This window comes from Triplophysa rosa, linkage group LG5 (assembly GCF_024868665.1).
Source record: "Triplophysa rosa linkage group LG5, Trosa_1v2, whole genome shotgun sequence".
NCBI lineage: Eukaryota > Metazoa > Chordata > Actinopteri > Cypriniformes > Nemacheilidae > Triplophysa > Triplophysa rosa.
In genome coordinates, this window is record NC_079894.1 from 24,753,624 (window position 1) to 24,771,709 (window position 18,086).

Here is an 18,086-nt window from a genome sequence, read left to right on the forward strand (position 1 = left end):
CGTCAGTTGCTTCTAATATGACACACCTGAACCAACTCACCAGGTGTGTTTATTATGGAGACATTCACAACATTTTGGTAGAAGGCTAATGAGTTCAGTTGTGTATACTTTTCCCATATCTGATTTACTTATCATAAGCAAAATATGTAATTACATTTATATCTGATTAATCGGAAAAACAATCGTCCAACTAATCGATTATCAAAATAATCGTTAGTTGCAGCCCTAGGCCCGACCCTTCCGGCCGAAAGCGCGCGTAGCCCGCCCCTTCCGCCCTGAAACTGGTGGTCTGGATCGTGTCTAAAAATGAGTGGTTGCGGGCCTGCAGCTGGATACTATTGCTCCCATCAAGCGAATCCTCTTCCGGAACCGGGAAGCCGACATCTACGCCATGAGCAGCGACGTTTACCAGTGGTCTTTCTCCCATTATCTCATCCATAATATTGTAGAAGGGAAAATTAGCCGGGGATTTCGCTTTGTAGTATCTACTCTTCAGGGCTTTCCAGCGTTTTTTTTTTATTTGCTCAAATGACCTGTTTATCCCGGCTTCTTGCAGTTTTCCAAACACCTGCTTGAACAGTTCATTATTCCGTGACTTGCGACAGTCTAATCTTTCAACAATTTTCTGTTCTTTTAAAATATTAAGCAACAAAATGGTTTCTGTTGCAGACCAATTTTGTTTCCCACACCCCATCTCTACTTCGACAACATGTGCGTTATACGTCATTGCGTCCCTTTCTAGTTCGTTTTCAATCAGATCAAGCGTATACATGTCCTATTAAGCGGATTACAAACGGTTTAAAACACCCCTTACAATCCGACTAAAATTTAAATCGGCTTGGCCATTTTTAATCTGATTGACGTGTTTATATGGAACATTTTCATTCGGATTGGACGTTTAATCAGATTACAATGGTCCATGTAAACACAGCTACTGTTTCAGTGTAGCAGTTAAAGTAAGTCACGAACAAAGAACAATTATTACATCATTAGTTTAATTTACATTCATTTTGGCACAAAATCGACAAAAACGGTCTCAAAATGAGAGATTTTAGTGATGGTATACCTTAGAAATGCTGCTTCCAAAACACTATAAACTCAAGTCAACTCCAAATGAATAAATCTTGATCTACAATCTCTGTTTTGTTAACGTTTCAATTAAACCTCATCCGATCTTTAAATTGAAAATAACAATCTCAGTATAGGTGTTAGTTTATATTTTAAATGTATTTAGGACTGGTTATAGATATTAGGACATTGTGCTTTAGTGTTATGTGATTGTCTGGTTAGTAAGAGATGTGATGTGTCAGAATAAATACTGTGACCCCAGAAAAAAACACATCACACTTCAGTCACTCTTAAACATGTCATCACATTATCGTCCAGGTCACATTCTGTAATGAAATCCAAATATCTACCAGATTAATAAAGACCAGATTACATCTGTAATACTGTCTCTAAAGTTTTTGCGTCATAAATAAAACATCAATTAAAGGAACAGTTCACTGAAAGATGAAAACTGTGTCATCATTCACTCACCCTCATGTCCTTTCAAACTCACATGATCCTGGCTTCTGGTTATTTTCCATTTACATCTGAATGAAAGCAGGACTGTCAGAATCTAAAAACAGCACTTACACATTTATAAAATCAACTGCACGTGTTTTAATCCAAACAAAATTCTGAATGACATGAGGTTAAAGAAATGATGACAGAATCCACATTTTTTTGGGTGAACTATTTCTTCATGACCAAGCCAGTACCCGTTTCGAACATTTTTTGCTGTCATTTCTTATGTATTTTTTTTACAAATAGCACAACAATATTTTTTCATAAACAGAATAACAACAAGCTGAATGTAAGCTAATATATTAGACCAGTTTGAAGTGTTCATACATCAGCATGAGATGAAGTCAGTTTGTTCATGGGTCGTATCTTTGTCTAGGCACTTAAGGACTGCAGACAAATGCAAAACACAAAATACACATCACCAGCAACACGCACACACACACATCATTGATCAGTCTGTGTGATGCACGAAAGTGCACGCACACACGCACATACACACACGTCTCCTGTCGTAGATCAAATTACGTTCTTTGGTTATGATTAGTCACTAAAAAGTGTGAATATCAGTCTAGTGAATCCTGTTTGGTTAAAATTTTGCCCACAATTCAAAATCTGATACTGAAGCCTATTTTTTAGGGTCATTAAGATTTCTCACACTGTGACATTAAGTTCATGACTGGGGTGCAATGATACACACTTCCACAATACACAGGGCAAGTTGAAATTAAAATAACAGACTTTACTCGATTCAATAATACTTTTTCTATACAGCTTGTTAAAGAATTGACGACATTCAAGGCTTAACCAAACCTACTGTGTGTAAATTATTAAAAATTAAATTTGTCACTCTGAAAACTAAAACTGAATTTGGACAAAAAAATAGCTTTGTACGATTCATATCTTTTTTTGTTTGTTTCACTATATGTCACACCACGATGTATCTTGACACCCCCATGACTCATGACAGTAAAGACAGATTCAGCTTTAATGTCATGACAAATCTTAACGCCTGTGAAAACAGGTTTCATTTTTCAGTCAAAATACTAAAATATCATTCATATAAACACACACACGTGCTGTAAACTCTACATGTGTTTTTGTTTCATGAAGGCCTCTGACGTTCCACAAATAAAACATCTTCACGCAGCTCACAGAGGAGAATACTGTAAGACAAACTGAATCACGTATCCAGAGAGACATTCAGAACAGATAATATTGTACTTACAGAACCGCGACTCACACACACTTGCATGGCAAAACCAAAATCTGTACATATAATATCACAATCCAGCACGTGTATTAAAACGATCGGCGAAAGACATCACACCTTTCCTCTTCTGTTCACCGGCAGCATTTGCTCGAATTAAAAAATAAAAGAGTTTCTCCTCCGTTTCTGCACCACAAGCTCTGTTATGTCACACACGAGTGTTCTCGCGTCATCCGATGACATCACACCGAAAAGTCACCGTTACCGACCATTATAACCCAACTGCTGAAATTTGCGCAGGACGATCTGCGTGAGGTCGAAGGTCGTGAAGCTGATGCCCACCGCGATCGGACCCTTGACCCAGTTCATACTCAGACCCTTGTAGAGACCGCGGACCACGCCCTCTTCCACCACGATCTCCCGCATGGTGCCCGCGATGGTGCCGTACGTGTGTCCAGTGACACCCGCCGTCTGCATTCGCCTGCGCACCACGTCCAGCGGGTATGAGGCGGACTGACCGATCAGCCCCGCGCACGCCCCGAACGCCAGACGCTCGTATGAGTACGGCTGTGAGCGGCCCGTTCGCTCTGAAACAAAATATATTAGTGAAAACGCAACAAAGATTTAATACAGTGAAACTTTCAGTGAATAAAAATAACAACAAAAAAACTAAAAGTGACATTTTGCCGTGAGCTTCTACCAGCGTGAATTTTCTTCAGTGTCTCGTAGGTGAAGAAACTGAGTCCTGCGTACGGTACCACACCCAGTATAGTGGGAGTAAATCCTCTGTAGAGCGTCTTCAAGCCCTCCTCACGTGATATCCGCACAAACACGTGCAGAATATTACTGTACCTGAGAGATCATCACATCACAGGACATCAATTACAGAAGTGTTCAAAATCATCATTTACACTTGAGATTTTGAAAAGATGTCAGCATCTTCATTTTATTTTAACACAGATATTTGTAAATCTGTTAGTAGAATCTGTTGACTTTAGCTATCCTTGTTGCATTAAATGCCAATGGTTACAGTTCAAACATGAGGATAAAGCATGTTCTGTGTTCTTTTTCCAAAGTTTGCCCGTCTGTAACTCATTAAGTATTGAACATAACAGATAGCAGAATAGCAAATAGCGGAACTGTACCCATCATCATCAGCCGAACACCACACTTTGCATTCAAAGTGTATTTTAAATACACGTATTGTACTCAACAAATAAGGTGGAGACATTTATCACAGACGAAGATCCAGCTTTCTTCATGTAAACAAAGTCAAAATGCTGATATCACCAAACATAAAAGAATAGAGAGAATGGTCAATGTCATGACATCATATTTAGCAGTCTCACATTTCTTTAGGTGTGACGGCCATGCGAGCGCGGACCATGTCCAGTGGATATGTGAGCATGGCAGCAGTGGTGCCCGCCAGTGAACCTGCAAGCAGCCGTGGCACAGGAGGCAGAGCTCTGAGAGAGAGAGAGAGAGAGAGAGAGAGAGAGAGAGAGAGAGAGAGAGAGAGAGAGAGTGGACAGACACAGATGACATCATCATGATGGGTTTCTGAGAGGGGCAGACCTCCAGCATCATTTACTGTCCCTACAATCAACTTTTGATCTTGATTTGATTTCGATAGAAATAGCTTATTCTATCTACTGTTTCCACAGTGGCCCTAATGGACAAACGGCTCTACAGAGCACGTAAATATGCAGAGGTCGCGTTAACCGAAAATTCTCCGTAATAGACGTAATTTTTATACCAGTGACATAAAAATCTGAAGGCCGTCCATCATTTTGACGGATTACAATGAGGGCAGTTTGTAATTCCCTTTTTGTCCTGTTACGTCATTTTTTTGCGCTATAAAATCATTCTACCAGTTTATTTTATTCTGCTACGGGAATATGAAAGTGTGTTTTTGTTGTTAAATCATTCTACATATTATTTAATACCTTAGTATAATTTGATTGGTTGTTGCGCTGTAAATGAACATATTTCTTTTATGCTGGTAGGATAATCTGACAGGGTATTTACGATGTAAATTCATTTTATATGTTTATTTTAAGATGGTAGGACTATCTGACAGGGTATTTTGCATTGTCAAATCATCCTGTTTATTTTGTCGATGTGGTTTAGATTATATTAAGTTTAGAAAATCTGACAGGGTAGGACAATTCGAACACCGGTACAGCCCCGCGAGCGTGAGGTTTTGCTTTGCCGACGCAGCTCGTCTTTCTCTTGGTCTATATGCACCGACCGGCAGAAAACAGCAGCACTTTCAATTTACCGAACAAAACAGCGTTTCCAAAATTCTGTCACTGTTACTGACTGCCTGGGCATATGAACATTAACGTTCACGCTAAAGCCTACATCGCATGATAATGTTATAACGCGTATTTTCCACTATTATCAATTGTCGTCTGGTATCTGTCTGTTGTAATCGACATCGGGATATTTGCGACACATCGGGGATATACGATAACATCGTCACATCGCCCAGCCCTAGTAGGGACGCAGTGTTTCCCAATCATTGACGAGACTATGGCGGCCCGCCATAGACTATTTTGATCTGCCACAGTCTTAAAACGAGCCAAATTGTTTTTCTTACAACAACATAACTATTTGTAACGTTGAATTCTGCACCGCTGTTTCGTTGTTGTGCCATTGTTCACGGCCTCTCTGTCGCTTCAGCGCAATGTGCGCAGCACACACACAGACACATACTGTACATACGAACGCACGCATGCTCACTAATCTAATGTTTCAGTATTCACTGCAGTTATCCACCAGTACAAACATGATTTTATCAGTGTACGACAGAGCAAACAGATAGCATTACCTCATGGCGTTAACATCATTATGGTCAGCTTCAGCATCATATTATTTCCAGCTAAAATAGCAGTCTGCATGTAGGGACATTTGACATACACCATTTCTGCAGTTTGATAGCCAAATGTGCTGGAGCATGAATTTGAATTAATGATGTGAATGACACTGTTTAAACTGTTAAAATAGTTTAGAATAAATAAACAGTAAAAAAGTTTTGTTTCGTTTCTTTATTAGGTTAGAAAAATGTTTTGAGTATATTTGTTTGTTGCTCAGGCACAGAACGTAGTTTGATTGCCAACCGCCAATTTTAATGATTTGTGTTGTGTTCTTCATTAATCTGCATGTTAACAGAATACACATAAACACAGAGCTGTTTTCATGTTCAGACTCTTTACTCGGCACCTGCACTATTCAGTTTAGGAACATACACACCGCCCCTGGCCCATACCAATTGCATGAACAACACAGGGGAATACTGGACCAAACCATTTGCTGTATATACTACAATTTGAATGCATGATGAGCATGAGTCTGCTTAAATTCCTCCTTTAGCTTCGGCTGTCGCTGTAAGAAAAATATATGATACGGGGGCACGCCACACACGATTACATGCTGCACTGTGTGTCACTGTGTCCAAAACTTGTCAATATATTTGGTTTGTCGGACATCAAGCAGCGCTGCTCAGACCGATACGCGTGTACCGCAGGAGAAAGCGTCTGTCATTAATTGCTTTCGTGTTAGGTCTGCGCAACGCGCGCATAAAGTTGAAAACATAATAAATCACAAACTTAACATTACTCTGTTGTGCTGAGAGAGTGTGCGCTTTTCTTACAGGTTAACTCTAAACAGTCGCCGCATCATAATAATGTATGAATGCTCTGGTCCAGATAGTAAAGTGATAGGCCTACTGCCATTCGGGGCAGTGGGAAAATGGCACTGTGAAAAAGGCCTGATGCCCGGCCTGCGTTTTAATATATGGCAATATATAAATTAGGTCAACTATTAAACACTTTTTTGCTTCATTTTTTGATGGCTCATGCTCTACATGTTTTTGACTTTTTTTGTTTGTGAACTCTCATTTTACCATGTGTTATCCCCATTTATATCTATGGTGTCAATGATTAAATTACTACTATAGCTATTGTATTCTTATAGATTGAGTCACTTAATTTTGCTCTTAAAATGCACCAGATTGCAGCATTTACCTTTAAAATATGCTAAATTTTCCGGAGCATGCCCCCGGACCCCCCTAGAGGAAAATATGTTTAGCCCCCATAGTCTCACAAAATTCTGTGGGAAACACTGGGACGCATACGTTTCCCATTCATTTACATTGATGCATTTGACAGAAGCTTTTATCCAAAGCGACCTACAATGCATTTAGTCTATACATGTTTTTTTTTTATCAGTGCGTGTTCCCTAGGATCGAACCCACAACCTTGCGTTGTTAGCGCAATGCTCTACCAACTGAGCTACACAGGAACACTCATTCATCACTCATAAGTGCCTCGTCCATTCAGGAAAACTCACGCGGGATCAGACTTAAGGTCCGGAGCCAGGGGCGTGTATAAACAATGCAACTATGATGGTCCACCACCGTCTAATTTGTTTCGCCATAGTTTCAAAATGAACTGAAAATCTAATTGCACTTTTTGTAATAACACAGCAATCTCTAACGTTGTCTGTGAATCTGATTCTACAAAGCATGCATCTGTCATGCAACACGGTCTCATCAATCTGCATATAAATAACACGAGTTTACACTTTCCGATTTCCGAATGACCGTTGCGTGCTCTCATACACACACAGGCACGCACAAACCAGTTGTTTGCAGACTGTTTTCCTTCAGAGAGCAATAGGGACTAGCATCATTTTGGATAAACCTTAACTTTCAGTGAGTGGAAAAATGTCTCTCTGCGTCTTCTCCGTTCATGAACGAACAGCAGCTTAAAGGTATTTGTAAGTGAATGAATGAATGATTACAAAACAGCGTTTACAAGCACCTGTCATTGTTACTGACTGGACATATGAACATTTGTCTGTAATTAGTATTTTATGTCTGACAACAGAAACATTAAATATGCAAACGACGTTGGCTTTATTGGGCATTAAAATACAGTAAGTTCAAAGAACGTGTACGTCGCGATGACATCACAAACATGCTAATTAACACGTAATATCACCTTGCACCATAGTGACGGGTAAAAATAGATTATGACAGATTTTTTTACGAACCTGTGAATGAAAAAGTCTAGCGCAACCTCTGTAAATACGTTATCTCCTTCGGCAAAAAAGCGTAAATGTGACATGTTTTTCCTGTGTCAGCCACCATAGTGCTTTGAAAGGGAGGGGTGATCGGTGGAGTGAGCCGCTGGTTGCAATTCGCAACCTCACCACTAGATGCCGCTAAAATCTCCACATTGCTGCTTTAAGAAATCGTCACAATTTTTCTTCTCAGAGGTTATACTGCGATGAAAAGCAGGAAAGTCGCACTCACTTGCCCTGGAAGCCATAATACTGTCCCAGAATCCTCTTGTACTGTTCGTGTGCACAGAACTGAATGGCAGCGTATGGAATAACTCGCACCATAGTGGCAGAATTTCCCCTCCACAGACTGAAAAATCCGTCTTTAAGATACGTGCGGTATATTAACCTGTATGCCTCCTAGAAAACACAACAAACATGTTCATGACACCAAACATTAAGATTATCAAACAGACTGACAGATCCTTAAGGCGGCAACAGTAATAAACTCATGTATGATATAGAAGAAAAAAGAAAAGCAGTCACCTTAGCTGAGAATCTGTTTGATGACACTGGAATGGAAAGAGAGAAATGTTTAAAGATGGTAAATGATTTCACTTGATGATGTAAATCAATCTGTGGACTTCTCTGTGTTTGTTGTGTGTTTAATGGCTGAAGATGTTGTTGAATCAGTCACTCGGTGTTAATGTGAGTTTCTTGCCTTGGAAGATGATTTTAGTTCGGTCCAGAGGAGCAACGGCTGTTTTAGCCACAGCGCCTGCGAAAGCCCCCGACAGCAGAGAGTTCAGGACCGTTCGACCCTGTTTAAAACCCTACACACACAGGCATGCACACATATTCCACCAGCAGACACACAAAGCAAAGCTGTTAGAGAGATTAATTATGACTCATTAATTCAGCAATAACTAAAGACTAAACGAACACTAAGTTCTCAATGAAAAAACATTTTATTCAATACAAATCACAACCTTTTAGACCTAATAAAACAAATCTATTCATCGCAGTAAGTGTGAATAAAGGTTGAAGGTTGGTGTTTATAATGTAAACATGTTCAAGCATGATCTTTTGTAACACAAACTGTCCTGAATGGAATAAAGCTTTTAGTTACACCAGTCAGATAAACATAAGAACATAGCAGTGTGACGTAACCTTCATGTTCTTGTATGTCAAGCTGATATTACACAAAACTTTGAGCGACCACTGTTTAACTTACACAACACACACATGAAAAGATGAAAGCATGACCGGCATTATGTTTGTTTGACAGACGTATTCATCATCCAAAGCGATTTACAGTACATTAAAGGTAAACATTTGTTATCAGTGTGTAGAAATTAAACTTACAACCTTTACACTAGGGATGTGCGAGACTAATCGACTAGTCGTTTAAATGGTAAGCTCATACTAGTCGACATTGAAAACAACAGTCGATTACACAAAATAATTACACAAAATGTTATAATTTAAATTACTTTCACTTTAATGTTTAGTTTAACAAACTTTTAAATTACATACTAAAACAATATGTTTGAAAAAATAATTATTAATGGTCTTTAAAAGTGTATCAGGAACGAAATGTTTTAATTTTAGGTCAGATCTAGCATGCGTTTCCTTTGTGCCAATTGCAGCACGCTCAGAAATGACCAACTTGAAAGAGTTGTGGGGGTGTTTTGAAGGAGGAAAACGGGTAGGTTTTTACGCAAACTATGTCATATCAAAGTAGCATAATAATAATTTCATGCGTAACCATACTGTATTGGGTTCTTATTGCCGCGATGCGGAAAATGCGGACGGAAGCGTGGAATGCAGGCATAAAACGAAAAAGTAGATAATGATATAAAACTACATACAGTATGTTAACAATCACTTAATAATAAATATCAATATTTTAATATTTAAAATGCATGGAACTCGAAGACGGATTGACGTTATTTGATGGCAGAATCAGCTGTAAATGTGGTGAGTGCATCTTGAGCACACTCAATAAAACTGATATGAAAATGTCTCAACTTCTAGATTCACAGAACTTTTAAATTTCTTTGATTATAATGTTTATCACAAAAAAAGCGCTTGAATAAACATGATCGCTTAGCACTGCTATCTGCCCTTGCAGAGTTTGCACAGATTCCTCAGACGGAGTTTATTGTTCATTGAGCCGACTTTCACCCGAGCATAATGTTTGCATTACCGCAACAAGAACATGTCAAATAATATTAACATCATAATCACATGCGGACTCGAGTGTTTAGCCTACGCATGTTCTATAAATTAGCTAATATGTGCAGTATGCTTTATTCTCTGCTTTTTCATTTGCTCTGCGCGAGATCAAATGCGTTCTGTAGCTTGTTCTGTACTTTTTGTCCTTTGCTTTCTATTTGCTTTTTTGTTTACACACATTACTTTACAAATAATAAAAACATGATAAAATGTTGCTATCTTGTTTGTTGATAGCTAGGCCTACCCTAATTATAACTTGTAGGCTACTTAAATTGTGACATAAAGGAGACAATAAAATGGATTTTGTACAGGCGACATATTTTAAGCCCAGGCACAGACCAGCCAAAACAATGCTCACAGGGCTCTAGACTAACTTTTTGCAATGGTTGCACTGGTGTATGGCGTTATTATAATGACAAATGTCGCGAGCGCATTATTACAAGGCGAGAGCGCATTCTTGTCATACGAGCGCGCGAATCTCTCCGCTCGCACGCCGATTTCCTTTGCTCGTGCACAAAACTGGTTTCGATTAGTCGACTAATCTACCGATTATTTTCCCGGTTAATCTAATGCTTGTTGTTGGGTTACCATATTAATTATTTGGTAAACTTTCCAGTAAAATAATAAGTACAGCTTCTACCATTGGTATTTTAAACTTTAAAAGTTTTATCAAATCATTTTCTAAAAAAATACTTCAACTTAATTCAGTTTATTCAAACATAAATACTGCCTAACAGTGCAAAACAGCCTGAAAGGCAACATGTATATTAAAGGAGCGAAGTCCAACAAAACACTGCCTAACGCAGTGCAAAAAATACCTGAAAGGCAACATATAGTTTAAAGACGTTACTTCAAATATATATTCTGCCTAATACAGTGCAAAATAGCCTGAAAGGCAACATGTAGTTTCAAGTAAATTCAAACATAAATACTGCCTAAGACAATGCAAAACATTGAAAACACCTGAAAAGCAACATTTCAGTAGTGTAAAGAAGCTGCAAAGTCTAACAAAATACTGCCTAACACAGTGCAAAAATAGCTGAAAAAACAACCTGTAGTTTCAAGTTAATTAAAACATTAATACTGCCCAACATGAACAGTGCACAAAAATATTGGGGGCCTGTGTCACGAATTTTAAGTAACTTCACAAAGTTCAAGTTACATTTCAAAAAGAGGTAGATAATCTAACAAAAATGTCCTCTTATCAATGTTAGTATTGTATCTCAGCAAGAGCTCAAATAGCATTGCAGTGGAGAAATGTAAGCATGTCTATATGCTCTGAAGTCAGGCTTGCTCTTTTTTTAGTCACAATGTTGCCAGCAACTGAGAAGAGGCATTCAGATGGGGTTGATGTTGCAGGCACAGACAAGTAACACTTTGCCAGCACAGCCAATGTGGGAAACCTTGCTTCATTTTCTTTCCACCATTTTAGTGGATTTTCATCCTTTGGGAGAGCCTGCTCACCAAAGTACATAAGTATCTCATTCCTCACTACTTCATGAGTATCTTGATCATGGATGTTACCAGTGTTCTCTTCACCGTTACTGTGGTCATCTGAATCTGAACCGAGTAAAGTGTCCAGCAGAGACACTGGCCTCCTCTTTGAAGGTGCTGTATCTGCACCGGCTGAATCAACCTGTTCCAAACATTGATTCTTATGTGTCTGCTCACTCTGTCTTCTTTTCTCTTGCAGTGCAAGAGATTGAACTTGGAGTAGAACTTTTAAACCGTCCTCTGCTGACAGGAATTTTAGTTTGCGGAATCTGGGGTCAAGGGCTGCTGCAATAATACACAGATTTTCTCCATCATCTAGGAATTTAGTTTCCTGCTTCCATCTTGATGTCATCTCCTGTGCAGCAATTCTCTGGAAAGCTTTGACAGCTTTGGTCTCAAATGATGTGCTCTGTGTGGATCTCTGGAGGCCCTTCACCAGTGGAGGTAGAACAGAAACGGTCACATATGACTCTCCACTTAGGAAGACAGTAGCACACTCGAAAGGCTTTAGGACTTCTTCCATTTCCTCAAGTAGGCTCCATTGATCGTTTTTTAAATCCAGGAAGTGCTTCCCTCTTGATGTGACATCAGGATCTGAAAGCGTTGCTGTCACAGGCCACCTCTGTTCAAGCAGGCGGCTGATCATGTGCGAAGTACTGTTCCATCTTACAGATACATCTTGTATTAGTGCATGCTCGGGGGTTCCCATTTGCTGCTGCTTTGCTTTCAGCTTTGTGGTGGCCAGCTCGCTTTTTTTTTTAAATGTTCCACAAGGCATCTTACAGTCCCCACTGCCCTGCTGATAACCAGATCCTTTAAAGCATGGTTGACAATTAACTGCAATGTGTGACCAGCACATCTGAGAGAAGTAATCCCATGCCTTTCATGCAAAATCCGTACAGCAGCAACAACATTTGCAGCATTATCATGTACAACCGCCACAACATTGATCATGGATATCTCAAACTTCTCAGCTGCTTTTTCCACCCAGGTAGCAATATTTTCAGCTGTGTGCCGATCATCAAGTTGCATGGTGGTCAAGTTGTATGAAGTAAGCTCCCAGTCTTCATTAATAAAGTGGCAGGTGAAACCCAAGTATGCCTCTGTGGCAATGCTGGTCCACGCATCTGTGGTGAGAGTGATTTTTGTTTTCACTTCTTTGAGTGAAGCTTTCACTTTCTCATAATTCTCCACATATTTCTTCTCCATCAACTTAGTGAAATGGGTTCTGGAGGGCAGTGTGTATCCTGGGTAAAATGTGTTGATCATCTCACGAAAGCCCTGGCCCTTTACAACAGAAACAGGTCTCATATCCTTGACAATCATGTTGAGAATGCTATCAGTAAGTGTAGCTGCCATGTGGGGCGTGCAAACTGTGGCATTCTTATTATGAAAGAAATCTTGCACACAGCTTTGCTTCTTTCTGAAAAATAAAACACAATAACAACAACATTAGTAACATATTTAAACATATGAACTAAAAATATAGCTATATTTCAAAAAGGGTTGTGCATGACGATAATAATTGTGTGTTAGAAAGGGTAGCGTATTGATGTAATTTTATTATGAAATGTATTAACGGAGAAATCATGACAAAATGTAAAATGTATACCTGTACAGTAAAGGTCTAACGAGGAAACGTGTTGTTTAATATCTGTTATCATTTACCGTAGATGTAAGATTTACATCTGACTAATGTTGAAATTTACTGTCACCGTAGATAACTTACATTAGCACCGTTAGCGGTTAACATTAGCATTATTACCGTATGTGCTAGCCAATAGCTTCAGCTCTAGGGTGACGTCTATTATGAGTCATTGACCGTAACAAAGCCGGTAAGAATTTACTGTAAACAAATACTCACGCAGCTGGCTCGTCGTTTTGAGGTCGGAGAGTCACAGGATGTTTTCTCTTGAGGTGCTCTTGCATAGCAGTCGTGCTGCCGTGGTATGCCATTTGTGTTTTACAGAGTGAACAAATCACCGTTTTGTCCGGACTCTGTTTGAAGTATTCCCACACTTTAGATGATCGTGGTCTGGTTTTATTTAATATGTTCATCTTGTCATTTCCACTATGCCCGGGAGCAGAAGCCGCCATTACTGCAAATTAACGTAAATCATGTGACGCGTCGACGCATTTCACGTACGTCGACGTATTTTCGTAGTCGACGCGTCGTTGCAGCACTAGTCGTTCGTGACGTCATCACGCTGTACTTGCGTCTCGGAACTTGTTACTGTTACTTGTTACTTGTTACCGTTGTTGTTTATATTCATTTATATATTTAATGTTTTAATGTTTATGTTCATATGTGATTTGATCTGGGAAAACCCAACACATGGTGCAAATTTATATTACAGTTTTTGATACCATATTGAAAGCCCTTTCCAAATCAGTTTTTATTTTGCTCATAACCTCGGGTATGTAACAAAAGTTATGGCTGAGGTAGACTGAAGCGCTATGATTTTCAGGAACAGAATTTGGTGGAAAACCGGTTTAAAGTTAAGTGATGCAAATAAAAGCACAACAGTCCAGTATCACAAGTAAAAGTCACTTTACAGTGGTAGACTTACTCTAATAACAATATAATAAAAAAACATTCCTAGTGTTGAAGTCTATAAAAATACTGTACAAAGCCGTTTGAATAAAACGAAAGTAAGGAAAATGGTGCAGGGCACACTTAAAGAACGAGAGCTCTGCCATTATCATTCACTACACAAGGAAACTAGCAAACATTACAGACTACAACTAATAAGCAGTGAAGCAAGTTTTACGTTGTTTATCATGTGCATAGTGTCTGGACTTTTGATCATCCCTTGTATGTTTTGCGATCGCGGTCCGGCTCGCATGAGCAGCGGACCGGGGATAACTCCTGGTGCTGCAGACGGGGAGCTCTGTCATCTCACGAAAACATTGTATAAAAAAACTTTGCATGGCGTAGTTTACACGGGACTGGCGGTATATGTGCATTGATTTGATACTCCTTCGTTCTTCATGTTATGTGGTTTACTTTGACGGGTTTTCCCAGATCGCATCACATATACACGCATGTCCCTTCGCGAGCATATCATGCTCTAATAAAGGGAAACGGGGAGTTACAACTTGCCCTCATTGTAATACGTCAAAATGACAGACGGACGGCCTTCAGATTTTTCCGTCACTGGTAAAAAAAATCTGTCAATGACAGAGAATTTTCGGTTAACGAGACCTCTGGTACACACACATACAGGAATATCTGGACCACGGCCAATCAGAGGGGGGTCCGCCCTTCACTATCTCTGACTGGTTTAGACCACGATATGGGCCTAATGTGTGTCTGTTGTTGAATCACAGGGAGACGTTCAGAGTCGCGGAGACTTCTTTTCTCCCTCGAAAGGCACCGGTGCGACCTCAGATTTTTTCTAGTCGCACCATTGAGAAATAAGGTCGCACTTGGTCACTTCTGGCAGCCGCTAAAACGATCCAGTCAGGGTTGCCACACCAGCAAATGCAGAAATATTAATGATCATAACGTAAGGAAAATAGAACACATATGACTGTTTTAGCTACATTAAATATTGGACATGAACTGTTTGATTAATAGCCTAAATTCTTTAGTCTTTAAAATGTATTACGTAGTCGCCCTGGTCACTTCTGGCAGCCGCTAAAACGATCCAGTCAGGGTTGCCGCACCAGCAAATGCAGAAATATTAATGATCATAACGTAAGGAAAATAGAACACATATGACTGTTTTAGCTACATTAAATATTGGACATGAACTGTTTGATTAATAGCCTAAATTCTTTAGTCTTTAAAATGTATTACGTAGTAGGCCCTACGCAAAGTTTTTGGACCGCCTTCTAGGCCATTCTTAGTTTTAGACTAGTCGACTACACGGTTACAAAACTTTTGTTTAAACGACTGTCAAATTAGTCGTAGCATCGTAGCACACATCCCTACTTTACACTGCTAACAGAGACATAACACATGAACCCTGTTTACTGTCATCACACAGAAACCAAAGAAAAAACATAAAGCTGATGATGACCATTATAACAAAAATGTAGCACCTCTTACCATATTCGGAACATCATGTTCCCACGCAATTGTACTGACAGGTGATAAAATGTCATCGGTACTTCCTTATATCAATTCGATACGGAATTGTAACCCGAATCTGATACGGAAAATGTAGATGATCAAGCCGATACATCAACTTTGCCAGCGCAACTTGAGTAGGATGTAAAGGATTGGTAAGGTTTTATTAAAAAAATATGATGTTAAATAGTTAAAAACTATAGCTAACTGTTTTACCTTTTATATACAACGTTATAAAGACTATAAACAAACAACCATATACATCATACAGAGTTTGTGTGAGATAGAAACAAGCTCGCATTACAGCAGGGAATGGTATAAATAACGCGAGCGCTTTGGCCCTTCTTGATCAACCAGTGTTACGCCACGTCTCAACAAAGACAATCAACCCAAAATAAATAATAAATATAGAAAGACATTATAAACACGACATTTGTTGCCTCTAATGGGAACATTATTACTGATTATTAGGACTTATGTTGTCTTTTTTCACGTTGCGCGCGTGTCTGCATTTTACAAAAAAAATTGAAGTTTTAATGGTTGGAATGGCCCCACTTTTTAACCAAATCTTTCGTGTACAGCCAGTCTTAATCTCTCTTCCAGGTTCGTATAGCAATCTTCGGTGAAATGCGCTGCACAAACTTGAATATTCGGATTGTACTTTTCTGGAACAGTGTTGTAAATAAAATGTAACCATTCGTTTTTAGTTTTCTCATCTTTTGGCATGGCAAACAAAGCGTCTTTCTTTTCGCAACGAAACACACAGCGTCTCCGCGACATGGCTGCGGCGGTGACGATACAATGAGATTTACAAGTACGCCCACCTCACTTGCGTTTAGATTTGGGCGGTCTTAAGTCAAATCATGTTACGAAGTGATGTACATTCGTTGGGGTGTGGTTACACGAGGCGTTTCAGGCAGGTCTGGGTTCACATTCGCTTTTAGATAGAATGCATCTTTTGTTCCGACACTTTAATTTTAGCAATTTTACGTGTTTAATACATGCATGGGCAACTTATAACACACCAAAGACACAGAAAAACACGTATTTCCACCATATGACCCCTTTAAAACCTCTCATATTTCTAGAAAATCATGCATTAACAGTTCACCCAAAAATGAAAATTCTGTCATCATTTACTCCCTCTCTTGTCATGTCAAACCTGTATGAGTTTCTTTCTTCTACAGTACACAAAATAAGATATTTTGAAGAATGTTGTTAACAGCCCCCCCCCCCATTCACTTGCATTGGTTACAATAGATGTGAATGGGGGGGGGGGGGCTGTGCTGTTCCGTTACCAACATTTTTCAAAATATATTCCTTTGTGTTCTGCAGAAGAAAGAAAGTCATACAGGTTTGAAATGATGAGAGGGTGTGTAAATGATGACAGAATTTTCATTTCAAAGGTGAACTACTCCTTTAAAGAGCAGGTTTCAAGGTTTTTGTAAGTGTCCTAATGTTGTATTAGAGTACCCAACAACATTTTCAAATGCATCAAAGGTAAAAAAAAAAAACGGTGCTATTTTCTTAAAATAAGCATTTAGTATCTATTAGGGGTGTGACGAGACGCTTACTCCACGAGACGAGACGAGACACGAGATTGGGTTCACGAGAACGAGACAAGGTTTTTACACTATTTTTAAGAAATCCTCAATGATGAACTATATGAATGGAAAATAGTCTTTTATTCAACTGAAAATCACGAAATGCAAAACAATTTAGGTGCATTTTGAAATCAACTTGTAATGAATGTTATTTTACTTCTATTTTAATGAATTCTATGCAGTAAAGGACATGCAAACACTGCAAAATGTTTTGCTACCGACTGGCTTCTCCCCTGTACGATTTCACATGAGAAATCTAACTCCTTTTCACAAATCGAACATAAAAAGGTGAGAGCTGCTGATATGGCAGCTTGCTGCTCCAGGTAACGAACCAGCATACAGTGGTGCAAAAAAGTATTTAGTCAGCCACCAATTGTGCAAGTTCTCCCACTTAAAAAGATGAGAGAGGCCTGTAATTTTCATCATAGGTACACTTCAACTATGAGAGACAGAATGAGAAAAAAAATCCAGAAAATCACATTGTCTGATTTTTAAAGAATTTATTTGCAAATTATGGTGGAAAATAAGTATTTGGTCACCTACAAAAAAGCAAGATTTCTGGCTCTCACAGACCTGTAACTTCTTCTTTAAGAGGCTCCTCTGTCCTCCACTCGTTACCTGTATTAATGGCACCTGTTTGACCTGTCCACAACCTCAAACAGTCAGACTCCAAACTCCACTATGGCCAAGACCAAAGAGCTGTCAAAGGACACCAGAAACAAAACTGTAGACCTGCACCAGGCAGGGAAGACTGAATCTGCAATAGGTAAGCAGCTTGGTGTGAAGAAATCAACTGTGGGAGCAATTATTAGAAAATGGAAGACATACAAGA

General features: G+C 39.2%; 1 protein-coding gene across 2 annotated transcripts in view; it reads right to left on the reverse strand.

The window, feature by feature from the left end:
- Positions 1-957: 957 nt before the first annotated feature.
- The window catches only part of slc25a42 (solute carrier family 25 member 42), a 30,457-nt gene continuing 13,328 nt past the window's right edge, over positions 958-18,086 (reverse strand). For both annotated transcript variants that reach the window (XM_057335175.1, XM_057335174.1), the window contains exons 4-9: positions 8,565-8,676; positions 8,390-8,415; positions 8,097-8,263; positions 4,126-4,242; positions 3,477-3,628; positions 958-3,363 (exon numbers count right to left, since the gene is read on the reverse strand). In XM_057335175.1, coding sequence (XP_057191158.1) covers positions 3,038-3,363; positions 3,477-3,628; positions 4,126-4,242; positions 8,097-8,263; positions 8,390-8,415; positions 8,565-8,676 — 900 coding nt within the window. In that variant the 3' untranslated portion in view covers positions 958-3,037. The remainder of the gene's footprint in view (positions 3,364-3,476; positions 3,629-4,125; positions 4,243-8,096; positions 8,264-8,389; positions 8,416-8,564; positions 8,677-18,086) is intronic.